Source organism: Nelumbo lutea, chromosome 1 (assembly GCF_056320005.1).
Source record: "Nelumbo lutea isolate HS-2025 chromosome 1, American lotus-T2T, whole genome shotgun sequence".
NCBI classification, from domain to species: Eukaryota; Viridiplantae; Streptophyta; class Magnoliopsida; order Proteales; family Nelumbonaceae; genus Nelumbo; species Nelumbo lutea.
The window spans coordinates 138,445,896-138,470,058 of record NC_142684.1 but is presented as its reverse complement, the minus strand read 5'-3'; the positions used below and the strand labels follow the sequence as shown (position 1 = coordinate 138,470,058).

Here is a 24,163-nt window from a genome sequence, read left to right as displayed (position 1 = left end):
TCGAGAAGGGGGTATTTCAGTAAAGAAAAATTTCAGAAGCCAATAACTCCTCATTCACACTTTTATTAGTAGTATATATATATATATAAGAGGGGTGTTTGGCATTCGATTGTGATGATGCGCGACCTAACAGCTCCTCTGCTGGCTGGTGACTCAGAAGCGTATTTAGATGGTTCCCTATTTGGGCTGAGCTAGAGATGTCCGAGCTATATAACAGAGAGTTGTATAATTTTTTGAGAGACCTACAGGGAAATAATATTAGAGTGCTCGGGTTTTTTTACCGGGGGTGGGCACTCCGATGCTTAAGTCAATGAATTGGAGATTTTTGAGAGGGCTAAAGTAAGAGAGCTAGAGAGTTGCGAGAGCTAAATTGCACAGACCTTCTCTTAGGAAAATGATGCATTTATATAGGTGTGAGGGATTAGAGACCTCCTGTAACGGGTCCCATCTTCTGCGCGGGCATTACAGCTCACTCGAATAACTTTGAAGTAGGTAGGTCGGCTTAATGGTCAAGCGTTATTACTCTGGAAAACTTGGTCTTGATAACAGATCTATGTAATAGGTCAGCGAGCATGCCTTGTAGGTCATCACTTATACCCTACTTAGCTCGACCAATCTCCAAAGGCAGTCGCTCCTTAAGCAGACGTCCTTTAGGTCGGTCAGGCCAAGGTGCTACTAGCCGACCTACTAGGGTGATATACTTACTCAATGTTGAGGTGTCACTTGGGTGCCATGTATTTTTGACGGTAGGTCGTGAGGTTGGCGGAGGTAGGTCACCATGTTTCTAGTAGGCCTCTAGAGGTAGGTTGCCAGGTCTCTAGTAGTTCTCCGTAGTTAGGTTGCCAGGTTGGCAAAGGTAGGTCTCCATGTCTCTAGTATGTCTAGCGGTAGGTCGCCAGGCCGGCGGAGGTAGGTCTCAATGTCTCTAGTAGGTCTCTGGAGGTAGGTCTCCAGGTCTCTAGTAGGTCTTTGGAGGTAGGTCTCCAAATCTCTAGTAGGTCTCCAAAGGTAGGTCGCCAGATTGGCAAAGGTAGGTCTCATCATTTTGGCTAAGGCAAGTCCCCACCTACATGGTGTTGAGGAGTCATCCAATTGTTTTTGAGATGCCACATGTCATGATGTCAGTGGAGGGCCAAACCTACCCTCATCAGATTAAATCGTAGTGTGGACCAAATCATACTATCTCATTGGAATTTAGAAGGTTGTCATCGCCATTGTTGCTACTATGATCATCACTCGCCGCTGCAAGGCTACCATTGTAAGTTTTTCTTCATTCATTCTATGCAAGGCTGCCTCTATTTTCTAATTCATTCTCATGCAATGTTTTAAAAAATGACCTGGAACCAGAACTGTTCTGGCCACCGGTTTTTGGTTCAACGGTTCGACCGTCTGGTCCAAATAGATGGCTTGTTTTGACAAAATAAATAAATAATTAAAAAAATAATTAAAAATGACAAAAAGTCGTTGAACTAGTCGATGGTTTGACCACTTGGGTCAATGGGTCGTTGATTGATTCAACGGTTTTTTGCTAAGGACAGGTTTGGGGTAAAATGGAACTAGTTGCTTAGACGGTTCTTGGGCCGAACGGTTTGATCGTCTAGGTTAACGACAGTTCAAAACCATGTTCTCATGTATCTCTCATGACATGAAATTCCTTAAACCCTCTATTAGGAAACTCACCACAACTCACTAGAACTAGTCAAGCCACTATTGTCATGGTTAAATTATATTATTTTTTATAATGTATTAAGAATATTGTTTATTGCTAATTAAAAGTATAGATCATCTCACACTATATAAGTGAGATGTATGAAATTAAAACAAAGTGTGGACTGAATTACATCACGTCTTGCAAAATGCCTATGAAAAAATCGGGATCTGCTCCTCACAGAGCACACCTCAACCTCATCCCACTGTGTATTGGGAATATCTCCCCATGAATAACAACACAAAAGATAGGAGATGTTCCTAATACATGGTGGGATGAGGCTATGGGGTTCGTGTGAGGTATGTTTTGTGAGGAGCAAATCCAGACTCCCTATGGAAATGTGGAGTGGTTCAGTCCACTCATTTTTATTCATAGTGCATAGCAATTATCTTGCTGTAGTGTGGTGTAGGCGCATCCTTGCCACAAGTGCAGTGTGGATGAGAACATACTACCCAATTTCTCACCCACATTATAAAACACACCCTAAGGGAGCCTAAGTTTGTTTATCTCTATTTTAATCATATTATTATATTAGTTCACAAGCGATTCATGTTGTTGTATGAATATCGCATGCAAGAAAAATATTGTTAGAGAATAAAACCTATTTAAGAACTTACCTAACCAGCAACTTAAGCTTTTCGGTTAAACAATTCCTTTAGATGGTATCTAAGCAATTGAGCTTGTTAGACCAAGTGGTCTACTATTCCATAACATGAGGGGACATGTTAAAAAATAAAAGGGTTAAATACTTAAAATACCCCTATGGTTTAGTAAATGGACAATAACTTACCCTACCATTTGAAAAATTACTTAAAATAACCTTAAAGCTGTGTTTGGAAACAATGCAAATGAAGTGTAAATCACAGTTCAGGGTAAATCTGTACTCTAGTTCACTTTTGCCTGTGTTTGGCAACATTACATTTATGCATTGCCAAATGACAGACCAATGCATATTTACATTGATAATAAGATATAAATACATCAATAAAAAAGGTAAATTTGCATTCAAGTAGACTTTTGATAAAAAAAAAAAATGCTTTATTGAAATTAATGTTCACATCCACTACAACTAAAAGCCTGTTTGGTAAGAAAGTAAATTTGTCAATGCAAAACTAACAAAATTTTGCAATTTATATGAACTATTTACACTCTACATCTTTGCATTCACACTTATTTGCATCCTTTAAAAAACGCAGCCCAAATTTCCTGACAATAGACAATTGTTAAGGACCATTAATGAAAAGATAGAAAAAAAGACTATTTACCCTTTATTTTAAAACTGAGATACTTGGCTTTTGTTTTAAATAAGGGTGCAAATGAATATCTATTTTGTCGGATTCAAATATCTCCATTTCGGACATTTCGGACCTTTGAATCGAATGAGATGATAAACTCGATCAGAATTTGGATTAAATTCGAATCACCCTCTGCTCGAAATTATACTTGATTTTCTTTTGTTTTTGACTGATTTGACCTTTACTCCGTTTATTTGTTCCATTTGCAAGCAAAAACTCCAATTCAACATCGACCTTTCGAGTTCAGATTGGCTCCCCACTGTGCACACCCCACAACACATCTCAGTGTGCATTGAGATCATCTCCTGTACTCGTCATGGGGAGATGTTACCAGTGCACGGTTGGGATGTGCTGTGGCAGCAAATGTGAATTCCCACGATCCCTCTCCCTAGGCCGCTTACAACTTTGAAATGGGTTCAATAGTGATGAGCAGGATAACTTTGACCTCGTACCGCCTACGTTAAAGAAAGCAGATCCTTTTGAATAAGATGGAGAAATATAAAAGAATAAAAGCAAGAGAAAATTATTTACTTTTCCGAAAGAAATTGAAGAAAATGTGCTATTATACAGGAATAACAATAAATTGAACTAGTGCAGCCATTGACACAATCACTTCTGCATAGTTTAATGAGGCATCAATCGATCAGAAGAATCAATTCATCTGAGAGATTCTTACGGTTTTGTAGCAGGAAACCTTCAGTCCATCGGCCATAATAAGCCCTTGAGTGTATGAATTGTTAATACGTCAACAAATGCAGAAGGTTAGCAGCTGTTAACACTTGAAAGGTCTCTTTGCTTCGACTGCATGTGATAGATAATACCAGTACGCAGCATTCTCAATCTGACACCGCGCTCATCATCTAATTTAAAACTACTCCCCATTAGACTTCTTGGGGGGTTCCCTCTGTATCATGTGCAAGAGGTTCAGGACAATTTCAGACATTGGTGGCCTGAACTCTGGCTCGGGCTGCAAAATAGATTTCATGATATGATGAATTCATTTCCCCTACATTGACAGTAGAATTATGAAAAAGAAACAGGCCAGCCTAATGACCAAAATCATCAAAAACCACAAGAAACATTAGAAACTCAAAACAGTAAATAGATGCCCTGTGCAATTCCTAGACAAACTGGTTACTGATTTGAGATAACCAGAGGAGCAAAAGGTTTTACATTGAAAGCAAAACATGTTAAAACTAACTAGGTCAGGCAATTACTTTGATAGGGTTGGTTTTATAATCAATATTGACTCAGTTCAAGCTTGAAGATAGGATTACACGAATAAGAAAATATGAAATATTTTATAAAGAAAAATTATATTTTTTCAATCAATCAAGTGCAAACTTTATCTTATTTGTTTAAAATTTTCAGCTGAGCGTAGGTTGAGGGGGAACACAGGCTCAAGACCCAAACAGAATAAAAAGGAACTCAAAACAACACACATCCACTGGCCGACCCCTAGCAAGACTATCAGTAGCCAAGTTATAAGACTTAAAAGGATGCATTGGAACAATCTGTTCACTCTGAATCAGTGATTTAAGCATACAAGGCTTAAATTCTGAAGCTAGCCTTGGCACAAGGCTCGAGGAAAGCACCATGGGGATCAACCCTGGGGTTCATACTTGGAAGTGCAACTGTGCAAGGGATATTTCTCACCTTGGAATGCTTGTTCGTCTGTTGTTAATGCATATGCAGTTTTTTGTGCTTGTAAATATGCTGAACATGTTTAAAGAGCTAAACTTTACTTTGGAAGCTTTTTAGAAGTTATTAAGTGGTTATAAGAATGTGATGACTTTCTCTAAAGCTCCTAAAATTCTTATTATTCTTTTTTATGTTATCTGTCATTGATTTATATGCTCTTTCTATATAAAAATATGCTCCTTACTGTTTCCTATAAAAAAATCTCCGCTGGCACGTCTACACTTTTTTTTGATAAATGCACATGTCTTTACACTTTTTCATATTCATTTAACATTTTTCTCTTTCTTAAAAAAAGATGGTAATTCATGAGGCTTAATCCTCAAGCCTCAAGGCTTACACCTCACACATCATAATGTCCTGGTGTTTTGCTTCACACCTTGATTTTTTAAACATTTGATGAACACCAATGCTGGTACAAGTATAGGAAATTCTTGCTCAGACAAGGTTAAAAATCACACGTGCTAATATTTATACAACTCTTCTGGTTATGGTGATCCATAGTAATGGTACATTATATAGATGGATCGAGGGCCATAGCAATCCAAATTGCACATCTCAGGTATTAGCACACTAAAGAATATCTGCCATGGTTTTTAAAAACGAACTGGTGACTGAACTGGTCAGGGGTCCGGTTACCGGTTTGAATGGTCCGACTGTTCGACCCGAACAGCCGTCCCGTTCTGACAAAAAAATAAAAAAATAAAAAAATAAAAAAATTGGAAAACGGTCAACACCGTTCAAATGGTTAACCGGCCAATTCAGTGGTTTTCTGACCAAAATCAACAGTTTTGGGGGAAAAAGCGGTTTTGGAGGAAAATGGAACCGGTCCTCCTGATTTTTCCGGTCCAACCATCAGGTCCAATCCGGTTTTGAAAACAGTGATATCTACAACCTAAGTAATAACTGAAAAGGAAGCTGGATTTCTCAAGGCAGGTTTCAGAAAGCACTCATTAGAGCTGCCAATGGGTCAGGTCTGGTTCGGGACAGCCTGTACCAGTCCCAAACTGATTACTTAATCAGGGCAAGACATAGATCCAGAACCGTCCTGATAATCAGGTCTGACCCAATAACCCGATTATACATAACATAGTTTTTTATTTAAATAATGATATAAAACTTGATTTTTTATAATATAATCTTACTAAAAATGACAGTAAAATAGTACATTATTTATATATTAATAAATCAAGTATTTTTAACCAAAATTGTCTTATATATTATCCACTAATTTTACCATTTTAGACAATATAATAAAAATTACAAAAAATCTAAAAAACCTTTATATTTTACTAATAAAATAATTGTTTCAGGTCCAAGTTGGTTTGGAACAATCAAAAACCAGAACCAACCTTAGTGGTCAAGGTGACGTCTAGGTGTCTAGTCGCTTTTTGGGGCTCCTCTTCGTCCAGACGCCAAGTGAGTTTATATACCACTTATACAAAGTTATATAATGTTTCATATATATATATATATATATTATATTATATTTTTATCATATAATATTAATATAGGCATGATACACTGTATCATTTTATTATTTCTTTCACTAAATAATATCCTTATTGTTAGCTTCTTACTTTGTTAGGGTTCTGAGTGATGGATATTCGAAAAGCTAAGCTAAGAACCGGGGAAGACTAACAGGATTTGAGTGATGCAGAGTTCGAAGTCTTAAGCAAGGAGCACCAACCAATCACAGAAGCCAGAAGGTATGTTCTTCTTCTTAAAAAACAGGGGTTTTCTTCTTCTGGACAAAAACAGGGGCTCTGCCCTTCTTATCTTTCTTCTTCTTGAACAAAAACAAGGGCTCTGCCCCTTCTTATTTTTCTTCTAGAACAAAAATAGGGGCTCCACCCCATATTTTCCACGTTACAGCCATTACTTTTTTTGTCTTTTTACTTCTTTTCCTACAATAGAAACAGGGGATCAGCCTCTTGTTTTTTCTATCCTTTTTAGACACTAAGCAACTAAGCGCTCCCTTGTTGCCCACCTTAGCACCTTGAAAACTATGGAACCAACCCGATTATTAATCAGGACAAAATGACTGAACTAGGACCAATATAATCGGTTTGGTCAGTGACATCAGTCAGGTAGAACAGACCCATTGACAGCCCTAGCACTCATGTCAAATCAAATAACTAAGAGAAAAAAAAAAACTGCCACCATATATTAGAAATAAGTCCAAAAATCTAAAATGAAACTTGCCTGGATACAAAGGGAAATAATGTCTGCAAAACGTGATAAAGATTTAGCAGGGTAAACTCCATTCAGAGAAGGATCTACCATCCTTGACAGTGCATCAATATCATGAAGTTGAGTAATTGCCCATCTTGCCAAATGTTGCTCTCCTCTAGGCCTTGATCTATCCATATTGTTTTAAGAAGAAAATAAGTAGCTGTAAAACAAATAAATGACAACAAAGCCAAAAAGAAAGTTAAGATAGAGAATCCTAACCTGTCATAGGACTTTCGCCCTGTAAGAAGTTCTAACATTACAACTCCAAAACTGTAAACATCACTTTGGTAAGTATAAGTTCCAGACTCAAATTCTGGAGCACCATACCCATAAGCTGATAGAAGTTGTCCTGACAACTGAGAGTAAATAGAACAGTATCAGTGCCAGTTTATAAAGAATGAAACATAATTTTGAGCCTATAGCTCAATTTGGAGTTTTGGACTGTTGTAGATGTGATACTTCTCAACAACACAATTTGCACTAGACTAAATGGTGCTAGAACTTGTGTGACAGTGATGATGACAACAGTGGACAGACAGCCATCAAATAGTGCCGATTGAGAGTAAGATATTCAATCTAGAACTTCCTGGCAATGGAAGAAATAACAGAGAAGTGTTTCATGTGACAGGGAGAGGTTGGGATTTTTCCAAGTTCATTTTGTTGAAACAACCTGATCAGATGACGGGCTAAATTCTACTAAAAGCAGAATGCAAGAAACCAATAGCAGAGAAACTCTTAAAATCTAAAGTCTTTGATGATAAAAAAAAAAACCTTTAAGTCTAAATTGGAGAAGCATAGGTCCATGCGTCAAATATGTGTGAATAATAATAAGCAACCTTTGAATTTCAAAAAATATTGATTTACCTGACTAACGGCACCAGATGATATCAAAGGAGACAAACCACAATCAGAGACATGTACTACAAGTTCATCATCAAGAAGAATGTTAGCAGACTTGAAATTCCGATGTACAATGGGTGGTTGGCAGACCTCATGCAAATACCTTCACCAACGAAAAATGACAGTATTTAGCTTTACAAATGATAATGTTATTAGAGTGAATTAATCATGTAAGGTAGAAGCACAAAAACATTAACAGACATGAAATTCCAATATGATGGTTATGTTACTTACTCTAGAGCCCTTGCAGCTCCAAGTGCCATCTGAATGCGGGCATTCCATGAAAGTTTTCTGTTGATCTCGTCATCAGAGTGCAGGGCATCATGGAGTGTCCCATTGCTGCAATATTCATAGATGAGTAGCTTTTGCCCATGTTCAGCACAATAACCCTCAAGCTTGATAACATTAGCATGTTTAAGCTTAGAAATGCTTGAAACCAACTCAAGAAATTCCTCATCTGTCTGCCGCCTAGAAGCCACATTATCAAGTTTCTTTACTGCCAGGAGCTAAAGAAACATCAAGGAGCAAAACCATAGGAGTCAGATACGAGGACACTAGATGCACTGAATAAAATGCCCATTAACATACCCACAGAGAGCATGCATTTCAAATTTAGTGAGATACTGAAACTGACAACAATTGGAATAAAAGCTTCAAGGATAAAGGCAACAAGAAATTATCGCACGATTTAAAATAAGCTTTATCTAGGCAAGTGTTGGAAACCATTGGAAAATAGAACATGGAATTCAGATTCTTCCACTTGATAGAAGATGAAAAAGGAAATATTTGTGTGGGGGAGGGGGCAAAGAGGTAGTATACAAATAGATATATTGACAATGAAACTGGACTACCAATTATCTCAAAGTGGTCCAAGTCCAACTAAAGCCAAGAAAAATTAGAAGGGACTTAAGAGTTAGGAAATGATATAAAAAAGTTAGGAAGTAGCAAAATCTGTCATCAGTATATTATTTTGTTTTCCTTAAGAAGGAACAATAATTATTCTTGGATAGAAAGCATGGGATTCAGTCAGTGCATGTGAACCTATTCTGTTTTAACAATTTCCGGTAAATTTTTCAAAAAGCAATGATAAAGATTCATCTATGAAGAAATAACAATCTAAAGCTCTAGAAATAAAAATCTGCATATTACAAAGATAACATCAAAGAAAACTATCAAAAGTAGTGTATACAAAACCAGACCGGAGCGGTCAGCTGGACCAGTTGAACCATGGCCTGGGGCACTAGCCAGTTCAGTCATACCCTAGAAACCAGACTTGATAGAAAACCAAATGACCAGATGTTTAACCAGAGAACTGGCAAACCAGTCCTGGTTTCATAAACCGCCGGGGTCACTAATTGAGACGAAATTTCATAATAGCAATGGCAAGATTTTAACCCACCTCTTATTTATGTGTATTTCTTAGTTACCATTAATCCATTCCTTTTATTTTTTATAGTTAATGACTCTTTATTATATACATTACTTTATTACACACTTATGTCAAATAAAATGTGAGTTAGGAGGCTTGAACCCTGATCGTTTACTTTCAAAAAGTAAGAAACTTGCCAACTATCCATCATATTCAAGCATGATATAAATTGTAAAATATAATATATATTTAGTGTTTAAAGCAAGAATCAAAATTTTGCAACGTATCGGCCCATATCAGCCAATATGTATTGTACCAGTATGTACCAATACATTGTTTTCAGGTTTTTTTAAAAAGCGTTTGTTTAAACATTAATACATATTAATTTCAGACCCCTTTAAATTTTAAAGATAAGAAACTAAAACAATAGGGTGGAAGGTTCAAAGTACCGATAAACCCCTTCCGCTGTATCGGGGTGTATCAATAGTTTGAACCTTGGCCCGCATTATATATACATATATGCCACATCATCACGACTTGAGCTCTGGTTTGACCCTGATTGAATTTCTGACTCATGAACCTCTCCCTTTTCCAGTTCTATGTCCAGTCCGGTTCTCTAAGCATTGATCAAAAGCATGCATGATGTTTATGGAAGGTAGAAGAAGAAGCCTAAGAATGAGAAATAAACTTCTTACCATAACATTTATCTTAGAACTTACAAGATCTCTAACATAAAGTATCAATCTAACATGGGTTCACTTATAAATTTCTAGATGGTTATATTTAGTCACTTCTGTGGAAACAGGAACACCTTACCTTTCCATCAGGAAGCTTTGCCCGGTAAGCATTGCCAAGCATACCTCCTCCAATGAGATTTTCTTGAGAAAAGCTGTTTGTATATTGCTGAAGGGATGCAATTGTGAAAGAGATAACAGAAGCAATAGGATTCATGCTTTCGAGGGGAGGCCTAAGTGTTGTTGCAGTGGGCAAAATCGGGTTCACAATCACCTTCTCAGCAGGAGGGGGAGGTGGAGGCATTAAAACCATATCTATCCCAGACACGTCAATCTCATGATCCTCCTTTAGATTTGAAAGCTCACCCATTCTTTTAATATCCGACTTACTATTATCCTTTGCTTTTGGGACTGCTCCTAGCCTTCCAATGTCTATCCCATGTTCGTCCCTTGGCCTTAGAACTGCTTTGGAATTATTCACAAGTATTTCAATATCCTATTAGTATAAGGGGAAAACAGAACCTTGAAGAAAATACATACATAACATATACTAAAAACTAGACTAGAAACTCAATATTAACAAACATACCTTTCTCCATCTGATTGTTTGGCCAGTCCATTGACTGTGTTTCTTTCTCTTTGGGCTCTTTATATGTACTGATTATTTCATGTTTTTTGGAAAATATATCAGCCTCTTCCCTTTCTTTGCAACATTTTGATGCAAGAAGGGAAAGTGCCAAGACAATGATAATAAATATCAAAACCCCAGTAATTGAAATCCAAATAACTCTTTTAGTTGTCAAAAACTTTTTTGTTTTTGTAGAATCAGGCCCTTGAGGTGCAGAAGTAGGTCCCTTTGCCTGCTTCCCACGTGCTTCTTCAGAAGGCGGTGCTCTAGAAACATGGGGTGCTCGGGATGCAGGTTGATGTGATGGAGCAACAGTAGCGTTGAAAGGGTTCCCATCCTTCCTGCATTGAATCCCACACGTATCAAAAGGCCACAAGAAAAAAGAAATTAACAAACTAATGCAACCATATTCATTCCCTCATTACTGTAAAAGCTTTTGCTAAGTATGCAAACACAACCATAGAACATATGGAAATAATAATTGTTCCGAATATATTTTTCAAAGCAACACTACTAAGAATTTATTAAGATGTGAAGTAAACCCCACAGCCTGAAGAAAAATGGATGGGAAACAGGTAGAAAGAAAACAGCCAAAGGCCAACATACACCAAATATAATATAAGGAAATTAAAATAACAAGGGCATTCAGATTTATCTAACTGCTAGATTAAAAACTTCTATTGGAAGCATGCCGACACATAAGAATGGTTCTAAATATAAAAGGCCATTACCTAACATTGGTCCTATCCATCCAAGGTTTTGGAATGGGTGGACTGGATACAAGCCAACTTTGACATTTTCTTGCACAAAGTGGCTGTCCCCAAACTTGAGCCTGTACACTCTCATGATTGTCAACCCAAGGTTTTACCATTGCAAAATGGTCATTACTTAATGTTGGTTCCAACTATCTAGGGTCTTGGGAGGGGTGGACTGGATACAGAGGCATGTTGACACAAAATGCCAGCCTGGCCATCTGTGCCAGGTTTTGACAGGGTATCAAAGATTTTTAGGGCTGTCCACACCAGGCCCAACCCGGCCAGCCCGCATTACATGCGGACTTAGTGTGGGTCTGGGCCATGCCGGGGCTAGAAGAAAAATAGCTTCCCAGGCCGGGAAATTTGCCAGCTAGGTCATAAATGATCATCACACAATATTAGAAAATGACTTGGATATCTTTGCCCTTGTTTCACTACTACTTGCAGATCCATATACATGGGTGAATTTTGTTTCTATGTTTAAATAACAATTGCCTAAAGATGAAATACATGAAATGTGTCTATAGCAGGGAACTCACTTGAAATTTGGAATACCCAGCAGCTTATCAGGTATAGGTCCAGAGAACAGATTATTCTCTATATTCCTGTCAAAAAGGCAAAAGGGCAAAATTGTAATCAAATGCATCAAGAAACGGTCCTAAGAAAATAAAGTCCAATTAATTAAGTGGTTTAGAACAATACAGATCTCTCAAAGGAAGATCCCGTAAAACATCAAGGGTCCCAGACAACTGATTGTCTTGCAAGTGCCTGCAGACCAAGAACACAAATTCATTGCATTGAAATTTCTTAGAAATAAGAGCCATTATCAAAATAAAATACTTACAAGGTTGTTAAAGACGACAAGTTTTCCATTGAGGGAGGTAGCTGCCCACTCAAATTGTTACTTGACAGATCCCTGCATCAAAAGTGGTCATAAAAAATAAAAAATTGAGAACCTCCAAAAGTGAGCATGGAAAGGAAATGCTGTCCAAATTCAAAGGGAAGCCTTACATATTTATCAACCCAGTGAGAGACTGAAATGCATCTGGTATTTCTCCAGTTAAGTGATTATTGTTAAGTGACCTGAAGGAAACAAGTTCAATTTTTAAACTAGTACATAAATAACATAACATCTCCTACAGGTAAACCTCAAACTAAACAAAACAGAATCCGAAATTGTACATGTCTGTCAACTGAGTCAGAGAGGCCAAGCTACTTGGGATGCTCCCTGTGAACTGATTATCTGAAAGAAAACTGCCACATTTGAAGAAAATCATATGTTTCACATAAGATTATGCTTAAATGACATTATTAACAGATCAGAAGTGATAGCCCAGGTGAAAACATACAAGTTCTTCATGGTAAGTGGCAAATTGGATGGAATACTACCACCGATATGGTTATTGCTGAGATCTCTGCCACAAAACAACAGCACGAACCATCAAAAAAAGGTGTCTAAAAAGAGACATCGGAATTCAAGTACATGTTGGAACGTTACATATAAGTGCAATTCTCAGAAAATTATCACAAATGAAGTTTGCTACTTCATTTATAATTTTCATTTCATTTGGAGAACATCAAGGAAAAGAGTATCTAAATACATAGCCTATTTCAAGATACTGGCAGGACTCGGCACAAAAGTCAACCCATCAGAAGAACCTAGCCATCCGATAGGGCTGAATTCGGGCTATTAGATTTCCAGGATGGATGCTTGCCAACAGAACTGGTAAGCATTCGTACAGTGAATGAAAAGACAGCCATGGATACTCGTGTTGGCAAAACATCAGTTGATAATATGGTAAGGATCATTGTTAAAGGAGGAAGTGATGGTGGGGGATGAAAGTATACAAAACACTTAAAATGATGAAAATGAAATCATAAATGAATTACAATGATATTACTTACATGGATGCAATAGAAACATAGGATCCTAAATTCTCACCCAGTTCCCCTCCCAAATTTGCACCATTAAGGATTCTGCATAGAAAAGAAGCTATTAGAAAACAAATAAAAGGTACTTTCCGGGATCATCAGTCATTAGAAGAGGATGTCTAAAGGATAACCATACATTGCCGTTATGTTAGAACCAGCGCATTGAACACCTTGCCAAGCCTCAAGGCACGGATCGCCTCCATTAGCAATCCACCCAGGAAGAGGAGGACTGCCAAGTGCAGTATATAAGCTATTTATTGCAGAAACTGCCACATTAAAAAGAAAGGGGGCAATAATATCGTTCAGAGCTTCTATCAATTCAAGAAATTTACAATTGGGGGTGGGGGTGTGGGGGACACATGAAAACCCAATACGCTATAGAGAAGTAGAGCACCACAAATGCTGGAATAAAAATCCAACTGAAGAATTCATAAAAAAAAAAAAATCCAACTGAAGAAAGAGGACAATAATATCGTTCAGAGCTTTCTATCAACTCAAGAAATTTACAATTGGGAGGGGAGAAAACACATCGAAAACCCAAAACATTAAAGAGAAGTGGAGCATCACAAATGCTGGAATAAAAATCCAACTGTGAAATTCATCTACTAATAGGCACCTTTACAGATTCTGCAAATCTAAACTAAAAATAAGGATACACTGTGTGAATGTCGAGTCCTGCTTACCGTCACTCGGAATAGTGTATCCATCAGAAACGGGTGCTGAAAAAATGACGATCATCCCGAAGAAGACCCTTGCGTAAGTCTCCCAAATGAAGTGGTCCATCACCGATATCCTCCTACTCAGAGTCTCGTAACTCAAACTTTTAGTTGAACTCTTGCTGCAACAAAGTTCCCAGCTGCAAAGGAAACTGATAAAGTAAGAATGAGATGATAAGGATGATGACGATGTAAAACTGTTACAGATCCCGACTACGCCGTGGCAATTCAAACGGCTGCTGCCTCGTAGAACAAAAAGTTAGACGTAAACAAATGAAATAAAAAATGTTGCCAAAAGAAGAAGCTAATAGGCAAAGAGACTCCAAATTGGAAACAGAAGTTAACTCAAAGAACCACTGAAACCAATTCGAACCTCAGAACAAAAAGGCATCAATAAAAGAAATTTCATAGTTCATACTCATCATTCTAAAAAAGTGTACATCGGCAAAAAAGAAAGAAGAAAAAAAAAGTAATTTCCGACTTCTGCAGCTACGGATATCTCCATATTCAATGCTGCTGTAAGATCCCCGGAATCCTACTAAAGCATGACGAACATAAATACGAAGATTGCAGCATTGAATTTCAGGAGATTTTATTAAAAAAACTGATGAAAAAGTTAATAAAGCTGAATTGAAGAGTTGGAAACCCTAACCTTGGAGGGAGCTGGAAAGGAGAAAAAAAGCTAGTGTCCGAAGTCTCAGAGTAGTAGTACTGGTTTCGAGCTCTAATCTCTCTCTTTCTCTCTCTTGTCTCCAATTTCCTAGTAAAGAAAAAGCAAGACTACACGTCACTCGGCACTCGCCAAGTTGCCAGTCGTGGTGCACAGCTTGCATATCTATCTTCATTGTATTTTTCCAGAACTTAACGGGGAGGAATTGTTGCCGCCAGTATTTTAAAAGTGGGCCCAATGGCCCATCTCACATGTACGGTACAATTTTGATGTTGTGCGACAAATAATGGGCTTTTCTTAATGATTTCAATTAGGGAGGGCCATCTCACTCTCACGTTGTCGTGTGATAATAATGGGTTCATTAACTTTATATCCGCATTTGAATATATTGATCTATCGTATCAAATAACCGGTTTACTGGAAAGTCGATACGCTACTAACCGATTGATTGGTTCGACCATCTAAAATGGGCGAAGATTGCTTGACTCAACCATCCGAAAAAAATAGTTGGCTGAGACCCGGAGTGGAAAACACCAACAGCTGGTCTGGCTTTTTACTCATGCGAATTTTTTCTTTTATGTACGGCTGAAAACCATTAACATGATGCTCAACAAATCGTTACCGTTCATACGTTTTTTCTTTGCCTTTCGAAATTAAGGATAATTGTTCGTTTCTGTTGACTATGACAACTGAATCAAAATTCAAGTTTTGTTCTGCTTGTGTCATGTGAAGAGGCAGGCAGGGCAGGCAGAGAAATTCAACTCACAGCCTGAGGACCCAAAAGTAATTTATTAGTACTATCCATTAGACTGTTCCTGTTGTGACTGATTCTTCGTTACATGGAAAGGTTCTCAAAGTTCCAAACTTCAAAGTTGAACTCCCTTTTTTAAAAGCATATTGTTTTATTATTTAAACATTGTCCTAAAAAAACAAAATAGAAAAGAAAAAGAGTGTCATAAATAAAGGTTAAGGTAAAATATAAAAGCCTCCTCTGAAGTTTCACTTTAATAAAAATTTCTCAGGAAATCGACGAAAATCTCCCTTCCATCATTGATCGAGAATCCGAGATAGAAACTATTAAAATTACAAAATTATCCTTAATTAAATCGTAAAGTGTCATTAAAATATTTCAAAATACCAAAGCCGTCAGAGTGTCGTTAAATCCTCTATGTGTTTTAGTCTCTGTATGCAACACCATTACCGTTCATGACCTTCAACCCCTCTGCAGTTGTTATAGTGTTTTTCTTCTTGTAGTCTTCCTTCTCCTCTTCATTGCATTTCTTCTGGTTTCTTGTCTTCCTTTTTGGGTATGGGGAGATGAGCTCCACCTTCTTCTTTATCTTCTACTCTACTCGCTCTCGAATTTTCAGTGGGTCTATTTTCCCTACAACGGTTAGCTTATTGTTGCCACTGTCTCCTTTGACGTCTTCGATACCCTTATCCACCATAGAACACAACAGCAAAATGAAGAGATGACTAAAACTTAAATGTAAGAAAATGAAGAGATATAAACCAGTTAAGTGAAGTAGGAAACTAGAGTTGTGTCTAATACGCACCAAGAAGTCAAAGCAACGGTGAAATCTAAATACAAAGACATTTTTATAAGAAAAGGGGAAATCAAAACAAATAACTCTCGTTTGAAAAACCAAAACGACTTCTTCCCAAAATATTTTGTAACTAAATGAGCAGAGATAGGAGCAATGGATCCCGATCTCAAAGCAATTCTGTAAAATCCCAAAAGAAGAAAGAAAAAATTTTGAAAAAACCAGGAAACAGATTTTGCTTCTTTCTCGTTGACTTGTGTGTTTATACTTAGAAAAACGGAAGGAATTTGAAATGGAACTGTGGAAAGATGCTACAGGTGCTACTTTTAACACCAATGACAAGAGAAACAGAAAGATTATTTCTAATGTTTTTGACGTACCTTCGAAACCCTTAAAAGATCGTTTGACCTTCTTGGCGCAACCTATAAAACTGGTTCAGACGCGAAAACAGAGCAACAATTGGGAAGAAGAGTGAATGCCCGATTTCATTGAATGAGGTCTTTATAAATACAATTGGAGGAGAAGAGTAGCCGATTAACAGCTGACACCTAAGCCTGGAGTTCGTTGTAACAAATGAGAGCTGTACAACTAATTTACAGCTGTAATATCTCTAACACCCCCTTCAAGTTGGAACATGGAGTAATCGAATGCCCAACTTGGATAAAAGGTGATGGAATTGATCAGAGTTAAGAGCTATAATAAACAAGTCAGCCGGCTGATTGTAGCTAGGTAAATGTTGTAGACGAATGGTTACTTGTTGAACATGATCTCTAGGCAACCGATCTCGATGTATTTTGTATGCCCCTAAAAAATTGGATTTGCTGCCATGTGTAAAGCAGCCTTACTGTCACAACGTAGAGGTATGGCATTAACAGTTGTAATATCTCTAACACAACCTTCACAGTGCATATCAACCTTCAAGACCACGGTAATCGAACCATCATCCTTTTTCCCTCCGCCAACCTTCTTCTCGCCTTTATTCTTGTTCTCCTTCTACAAAAACAAAGCCAAGAAAAAATGAAATGAGATCACGATCATTTGAAACTTCAACCTAACAAAGAACAAGTTGAGAGCGGGGGAGGGAGAAGCAATTAATGACACCTTGACAATTAGAGGGGCGATTCTGTAATTTTATTGGTTATTCATCTGAGTAAATGATGAAAGGGAGATTGTTGAATTCTTTAAAAATTTAGGGGAGGTTTTTATTAAACTAAAACTACAGGGGAGGCTTTTATGATTGTCAGAAACTTAAAGGGAGATTTTGTATTTTACCCTAAGGGGTTCTGGATTTTGAGAGGGGAAAAGTTGATTCTCATTGACCAAGAATCACATGTTCTTTTTCATTTATGTGGGGACAAGGGAAAGTTTATTTTCCTACCCATCTCCAAGGTGGGTAAATAACTCTCCCACCTTGGGGGAAAGTTGCCACTAGCTTGCTAATACTTGAATGGGACAAAAATGTCCATTGCAATAGTGGATTTTTATGGCTAAAATGGTCATTGTCTTGTTTACATGGAAAATAAAAGAACATAAGTGAATGCACTTACCCGGATAAATCATTTCTGTACGGGGTAAATGTAAGTATTGGTAAATGTATTTACCCGAATAAGTAACTTACCAAAAAGTGAAGGGGGCCTAAAAGGGTAACTGTTTTTAATCACAGAATCTTATTATACAAAAATAGTCTAATTATTGTGTTCTTGATAGTATTCATCGGCACATTAACATATATGTATATTAAAAATTGGGAAAACTCCACTAAACTTTGGGGGTAGTGTCAAGTTAGTACCTGAATTTTCAAATGTATACTACAGTACCCAAACTTTCAAAAAGTGTCAAGTTGGTCCGAATTAAGTATCATATAAAAGGACAAAAATATTCTTCACCTATCATCTAATTTTCACTGGTAGGCCTCGATCAATTATCATAGTAGTCTACAATCTCGTTGCACCACACCCCACCCCACATATGTCGGTGATCATTTCCTAGAGGATCCCCTCTGCTTACTCGGACAGAATGGGGCCGTTGGTGAACAACACCCTCTAGAACAAAGTCATTCCACTGGGGGAGGTTTATTATCAAATTCACCATGTTTTCTCCACCATAACTGTCGAAAACCTTTGGCTTCCACCCATTAGATGCAACCTGAAAGAACATGGAGTCCCTAATTCTCGCTTCCAACTTGGCCTTGGCTTCTTCGAACTTGGCATTGAGCATGCCTATAAGCAAGCTTTTCAATCCCTTCCAAAATTTTTCGGGCACCAGAATGGGAATGGAATCCATCAATATTTGTTGCCCGAAAGACAAGGTTGTCTTCGAGCATCAAAAAATCCAAGCTCTCCACCGACCTTGCTACCCGCTTCGCAGCTAAGATTGTAAGTTCTGATAAAATGCAAGTGTATGAGGAATTGGATATTGTCACCAACAAGGTTAATTACTGAAGAGGAGTAGCGGGCCGGGGCATCCCACATCATCCTACTGTTGACTTCACAGCATTGGACTTTTATTATAAGAGATTAAATCCAATGGGTTTGGTTGGTCAATTACATGAGAAATTGCACCTACACAATTGATTGGAAAATTAGTCATTCTCTTGCAAAACCTAGTTTTGAACTTGTCCCACATTGGAAAATTATAAACTTTGTTTTCAGTATTTTAATAGGAGCTGATTTACACTCCTTAGAAATAGTAGAGGAGAGTATAGGGGTTTGATACCGCGCAACGCGTGCGCACGTGTGTGTGCAGGGCAATGAGACGCATTTTGCTCGCACTTCGTGTGGCTCATGAAGGGTGGCTTTGGTTTTGGTGCGATGCTGACCGTTGGTCACCGTTGATGAGATCAATGGTCACGATTTGACCGGGTGTAATCAAGAGACACAATTCAAAGTTAACAGTCATTAACTGTTAACTACTTTTTAAACAATCACAATGTTTGAAATTGTGATTGTTCAAGGTGCCTTCTCTGAACTAGTACCTACCTTTTTTTCATACCTATTCATAAACTATTTAAGGAGCATGAATCAGACTTCAAAAACATACATTTTTGAAATCCACTTTCTCTCTCTCTCTCTCTCTCTCTCTCTCTCTCTCTCTCTCTTAGTTTGATCTGCTACAATCTCATAGAAGGTTTCTCCGGAGATTCTTCAACTTTGCTGATTGTCGATTCTTGCCCAAGGCCCTGTTGTATCCTGGGAACGGATTTGCTTGTAACCCAACAGCAAACTTAGTGAAACTAAGTGGGGGCAAATAACGTTCTAAAGATAGTGTCTTCAGACGCACCTCAGAGCTTTTCCTCCAAAGTTACAGTGACCCCATTTTTCCAACACTGATTAATATCCTCCCCGTGCCTAGAGGATCTCCGCTGCACCACACTCCCACATATGCCAGTGAACAACACCCTTTGGAACAAACTTGTCCCATTGGGAGGTTTACTATCAAATTCACCATGTTTTCTCCACCATAACTGTCGAAAACCTTTGGCTTCCACCCATTAGACGCAACCTGAAAGAACATGGAGTCCTTAATTCTTGCTTTTAACTCGGCCTTGGCTTCTTCAAACCTGGCATCGAGCCTGGACCCCACAAACTCTCGACAGGATACCGGAGGCAGGCCTACCTGGTTAAGAAAAGCCCGAAACTTGGGGTGCTCGAGACTAGAGAAGGAGACAACACCGCAGGACTCTTAGAGCCAGTCAACGAGGAGGTCGTAGGTGGAATCAATCTAGTTCTTGCTAAGCGTCAGGCCGAGAGACGCATTGGGACTCTTGAGTTTCTTTACGCTGTCTTCAGCATAGTGAGAGCACCCAAGTCCTCCTTCCCGCCTAACAGCACCACATGTGGCTGCTGAGGTGGAGGCAAAGCCATAGTGGCACATGAAGTCGCAACAGCCGTTGTGGAAGAATATAGTTGAGGTCAGAACGGAAGTGGGAGGGGCTGACCATGGCAAGTGGTGAGACCTTATATGACGAAGTGGAAGCACCGTTCCTCGAAGATGACGCACTACGCTTGCGATGGTTGTGGTGGTGGTGGTGGAAAGAAGGGGAAGGGATAGAGATGGGAGAAGGTGACAATGAATAGTATTTTGTTTTTAAGGGTAGTTTTGATATTTTGAAAAATTTTAAGTTGCACATGTCATTCACAATGGATTGTTAATAGTAGGAACTAAATTGACACTTTTTGGAAGTTTGGGTAAGGCATTGACAGTTTGGAAGTATGGATATTAACTTGACACTATCCCCAAAGTTTAGGGTACTAAAGTGGAATTTTCCCTTAAAAATTTAGAACAAATTATTGATTCTCACATCTTTCAAATTTGTAATTATTTATATTTATAATAGTAAAGGGTTGCATTTGATTGCGATACAATTACAAATATGTACTCTTCATAAATACTTTTTTTTTGGTTCAAGAATACAAAGCGTAACCCATTTTTTGTATTCTTCTTGTTTATTTGAAATCAGCGCAAAACATGGACTCTATCATTAAATGCCTTAAATTTTTAGTCAGTGCATCAATTGTCATAAAAGCACAAATTTGTATCTAAAAAATGGGTATCGTAATGTACTCTTATCACAATACAATGATGTCTGAAAAAATATTTTTGACATCTTAATCATTACATTTTTGTATGGCAACCAAATGCTTGCCAATGCGAACCAGGGTACATAAATACCCCGGTTTGGCATTTATATTGTAAACAAATGCAGCCATGTGGGGGAATCTTACATAATTCAATGGGGTAGGTGCATGGGTGATATAGGTGAGAGTTTTGCAAAAAAAAAATAATAATAAAATAAAATAAATTAAGTTAAATAAAAAACGTGTGAGATGGGGTAGACCATGATTTTTACTTTAACTTCCCATAAATTAGATTTTGTCATCAAAATTATATGATCCCCATAGTCCCTTACAGTAAAGAACACCTCTCCATGTTTTTAATGCATGGCTGCAAAACACTATAGGATAATGATAATGGTTCTGTGAGGATCAAATCCGAGTTCCATTTAGAGTGTGTTTTGCTTGTTGGGAATCCTATTGCGAAACTCAAACTTTGTTTTTTTTTTTCTTTGTTTCTTTTTAAAATTTTAAGAAGAGAGAAGGGTGTTTAAGTAATTGAATAAGACAATGGATAACTGGACGAATAAATCATTGAGTTAAGAGAAGTTTTTATTTAATTGCTTTTTTTACGCCATTTAGTTGCTTTTGATAATAATCATTCTTGACTCCGAATATGCTCCAACAAAACATGATTTATAATCGTGCATCTCAAATATGTTTTGTATGACCCATCAATGAATACAAAACATGTTGGAGATGAGTGCAGCTAAGTATCATGTTGGAACATATGTTTTTTTGGGAGAAGATCCTAATGTATCATTCATGCTTATTTTGGAGTTTACTTTAGCTCTTTAGGTATGTTGGGTTTGATTTAAAATAAGAGGAGAGAGAACATTGTCTATGGGATGCTCAAGTAGGCTGTATTAACAAATTGGAACCAATTTGTTTGAAATGGCTTATTAATATTCAAAAAATGTGATGTACACTTCATTTGTAAGGCATGCAAGTTAGAATATCTCATTCTGTTTAAAATTTCTGTGTATTGAGATCAATTGGGACATGGCTACGTGGGTGTAGATCAATTGACAGTTTGGGTACTGTCAAATGTGTCACTGCAGTACCCAATCAATTGAATATCTCATTCTGTTTAAAACCAAAACCACGTGGGCCACTCTAACTGATCTTTATTAAATTGAGATCAATTGAATTTTTATTGAATCAAATCAGATATACCCACTACCTAATCCAATCATAATCATTTACAACCCTAAAAGTATTATTGATATGCAACTGTGGTGTGGTGTGCTTTGAATAGGTATTGGTAGGGGTTCTTGTGGAGGGGGAGGAAATGTCTATTCCCTCAAATGGGGGAATGTTATTTTACCAGGAATTGGAACGGGGTTTCGATTTTGTTCAACCAAACAATTGGAATAGGAATTGTTCATTCTAATTTTGATTCTAGACATTTATCCCCATGAATAAAACGAATCCTAAGTTTTTATTTGACAAAAAAAAAACATTCATCTGTCCCGAAGGAATGTAAGCAAAAAGGGGTCAACCCATGATATCATAATTAAATAATAAAAATAAAAAATAAAATCACAAAAATGCAAAAAAAAAACATAAGTTTACTATAAAAATATTTGGATACATCTATAATATTATGTATTTATCAATTATCATATTAAACAAAAATAAGTGTGATAAGCAAGGACTAAAGTATCAGTATCGGGTATTGTATCAGACCACTCGGATACGGATACGATTTGAAAACGCATGGATATGAACGAAAAAATATGGAAATGCTTGGATACACTAAGAAATGCATATAAATTCCACAATTATATTAGTAACATTACATTTAAGGTCAAAATAACTATAATTAATGTATAAATACATAGGAATTGCATATTCTAATGGTATATGTGAAGAAATATATTACAATTGATATAGCGAGATATATAGAAATCATACAATTTTATTGATAATGTATCAATCAAGAGTACTAGAACATATTATATTTCTTTTTACAAATTAATACATGCACAAAGTTTATATTATATTATTTTCTATTCAAGTTAAAGGCACAAAACATATGCAACTATTATATCTGAATTATTATATCAATTATTTCCTATTTTCCTATTTTTAATTTTTAACTTTATCAAAAAAGTCAATTAAAATTAATTCTCAAATGTTTTGTAAACAATATTTTTATAATTTTAACTTAAAATATGTCAAATTTATTAAAATTTATGAGATACATGTCATATGAAAATTGATAATTTTTCATTACTAAAATAATTATTCTATTAATAATATATTTATTTATATCAATTTTATGAAATAAAATAATGATTTCTTTGTTATGAAAGTAGATTAACCGATTTGATAAATTCAATTTATATTACATTCTCAAATATTTGGTAAACAACATTTTATTTTTATTTTTGTAAATAATAAATAAGTTGCTATTTAGTGCAAATTAAAATATTAATTGATAATTTATAAAATTTTAAGATACACATCATGTTCAAATTTATAAATTTTAAGTATTAAGATAATTATTCTATTATTAATATTTTTATTTGTATAAATTTCTTGGCATTAAAACCACTTTTTGATGTAAATGTGGATTTATAAATTTATTTCATTAGTTTACAAAATAATAATTTTGAATATTATTTTTTTCATCTTTATTTGAAGTTGAGCATAAATATATTTTATTTATTTGGATTACATTTACATGTTTAGATAAAATTTATTTTATTTCATTGATTATCACAAGACAAAGGTTGGCTTAGTGGTTTAAAGATGCACTTAAAGTGCATTCATTAGAAAGTTTAGGGATCGAATTACCCTATCTTGCATGAAAATATAAAAAATATTAAAAGTTAAAAACATAATTACTATCATCATCATCTTAAATTTACTATGTAAAAAGCATGTACACAAATACATAATTGCTAGTTTGCTTTTAGGATGCATCTCTTAAATTATCCCTAATATTCATGAAATTAACAAACTGTACTCTTATTGTTTACATATTGTCTTAATTGTTAATAGAAAAAAAATAAAATATTGAATTTCCCCTCCATTATTCCTCAAATTTCAAAATAAAACCCCACCGATGAACAATTATGATGATGATGTTGATGTTTTAGAGACGGATCTAATTTGTCCCTTCATCCCACCAGGAAAACCCTCTGAGTGCGCCTAGATACGCCGATCCGATAACCAAAGTTGCAAAAAGTTGGAACAAAAGCAGATGATTCTCTACGAGTAAGAAAAATATCCATCGAGACCGTAGTGCAAGCGAACAGGTAGCTCTAGTTGGCGATGTCCTGAGGTGGCTGCGCAGGGAAGAACATATCGTGAGAAGCATATTATGCAACAGCCAACAGCATATTGGAAGCCAGAGGA

At 36.6% G+C, this 24,163-nt stretch overlaps 1 protein-coding gene across 23 annotated transcripts; it reads right to left on the bottom strand.

Annotated features, from left to right (window-relative positions):
* Nucleotides 1–2,723: 2,723 nt before the first annotated feature.
* Nucleotides 2,724–14,803, bottom strand: LOC148877873 (protein STRUBBELIG-RECEPTOR FAMILY 3-like). 23 transcript variants are annotated; one of them, XR_016099420.1, is made up of 18 exons: nt 14,623–14,778; nt 13,938–14,110; nt 13,391–13,520; nt 13,228–13,299; nt 12,672–12,737; nt 12,505–12,565; nt 12,334–12,405; nt 12,167–12,238; nt 12,025–12,090; nt 11,862–11,927; nt 10,529–10,908; nt 10,022–10,401; nt 8,071–8,342; nt 7,801–7,939; nt 7,156–7,292; nt 6,907–7,063; nt 3,680–3,970; nt 2,724–3,458 (listed from the first exon to the last, which is right to left on the bottom strand). XR_016099420.1 is itself a non-coding variant. In XM_088945704.1 (17 exons), exons 2-17 carry the CDS (start codon nt 14,035–14,037, stop codon nt 3,875–3,877), a joined length of 2,277 nt encoding a protein of 758 aa, XP_088801830.1. In that variant the 5' UTR covers nt 14,038–14,110; nt 14,623–14,803; the 3' UTR covers nt 3,503–3,874. The 23 variants fall into 23 exon arrangements, 18 of the variants coding, with proteins under 18 accessions (XP_088801830.1, XP_088801819.1, XP_088801853.1 ...); XR_016099415.1 differs by having other exon boundaries at nt 12,505–12,576; nt 13,391–13,483; nt 14,623–14,714; XR_016099412.1 differs by lacking the exon at nt 14,623–14,778 and adding an exon at nt 14,389–14,520 and having other exon boundaries at nt 12,505–12,576.
* Between the last annotated feature and the right edge of the window lie 9,360 nt (nt 14,804–24,163).

Excerpts from the sequence above, each read along its gene's own strand:
- LOC148877873 (XM_088945693.1), bottom strand. The coding sequence starts at position 14,037 with ATGGACCACTTCATTTGGGAGACTTACGCAAGGGTCTTCTTCGGGATG. Across the intron at positions 13,521-13,937 it reads ATACACTATTCCGAGTGACG|TTTCTGCAATAAATAGCTTA; the intron begins GTAAGCAGGACT and ends TTAATGTGGCAG. Across the intron at positions 3,971-6,906 it reads TTATTTCCCTTTGTATCCAG|CCCGAGCCAGAGTTCAGGCC; the intron begins GCAAGTTTCATT and ends TCTATTTTGCAG.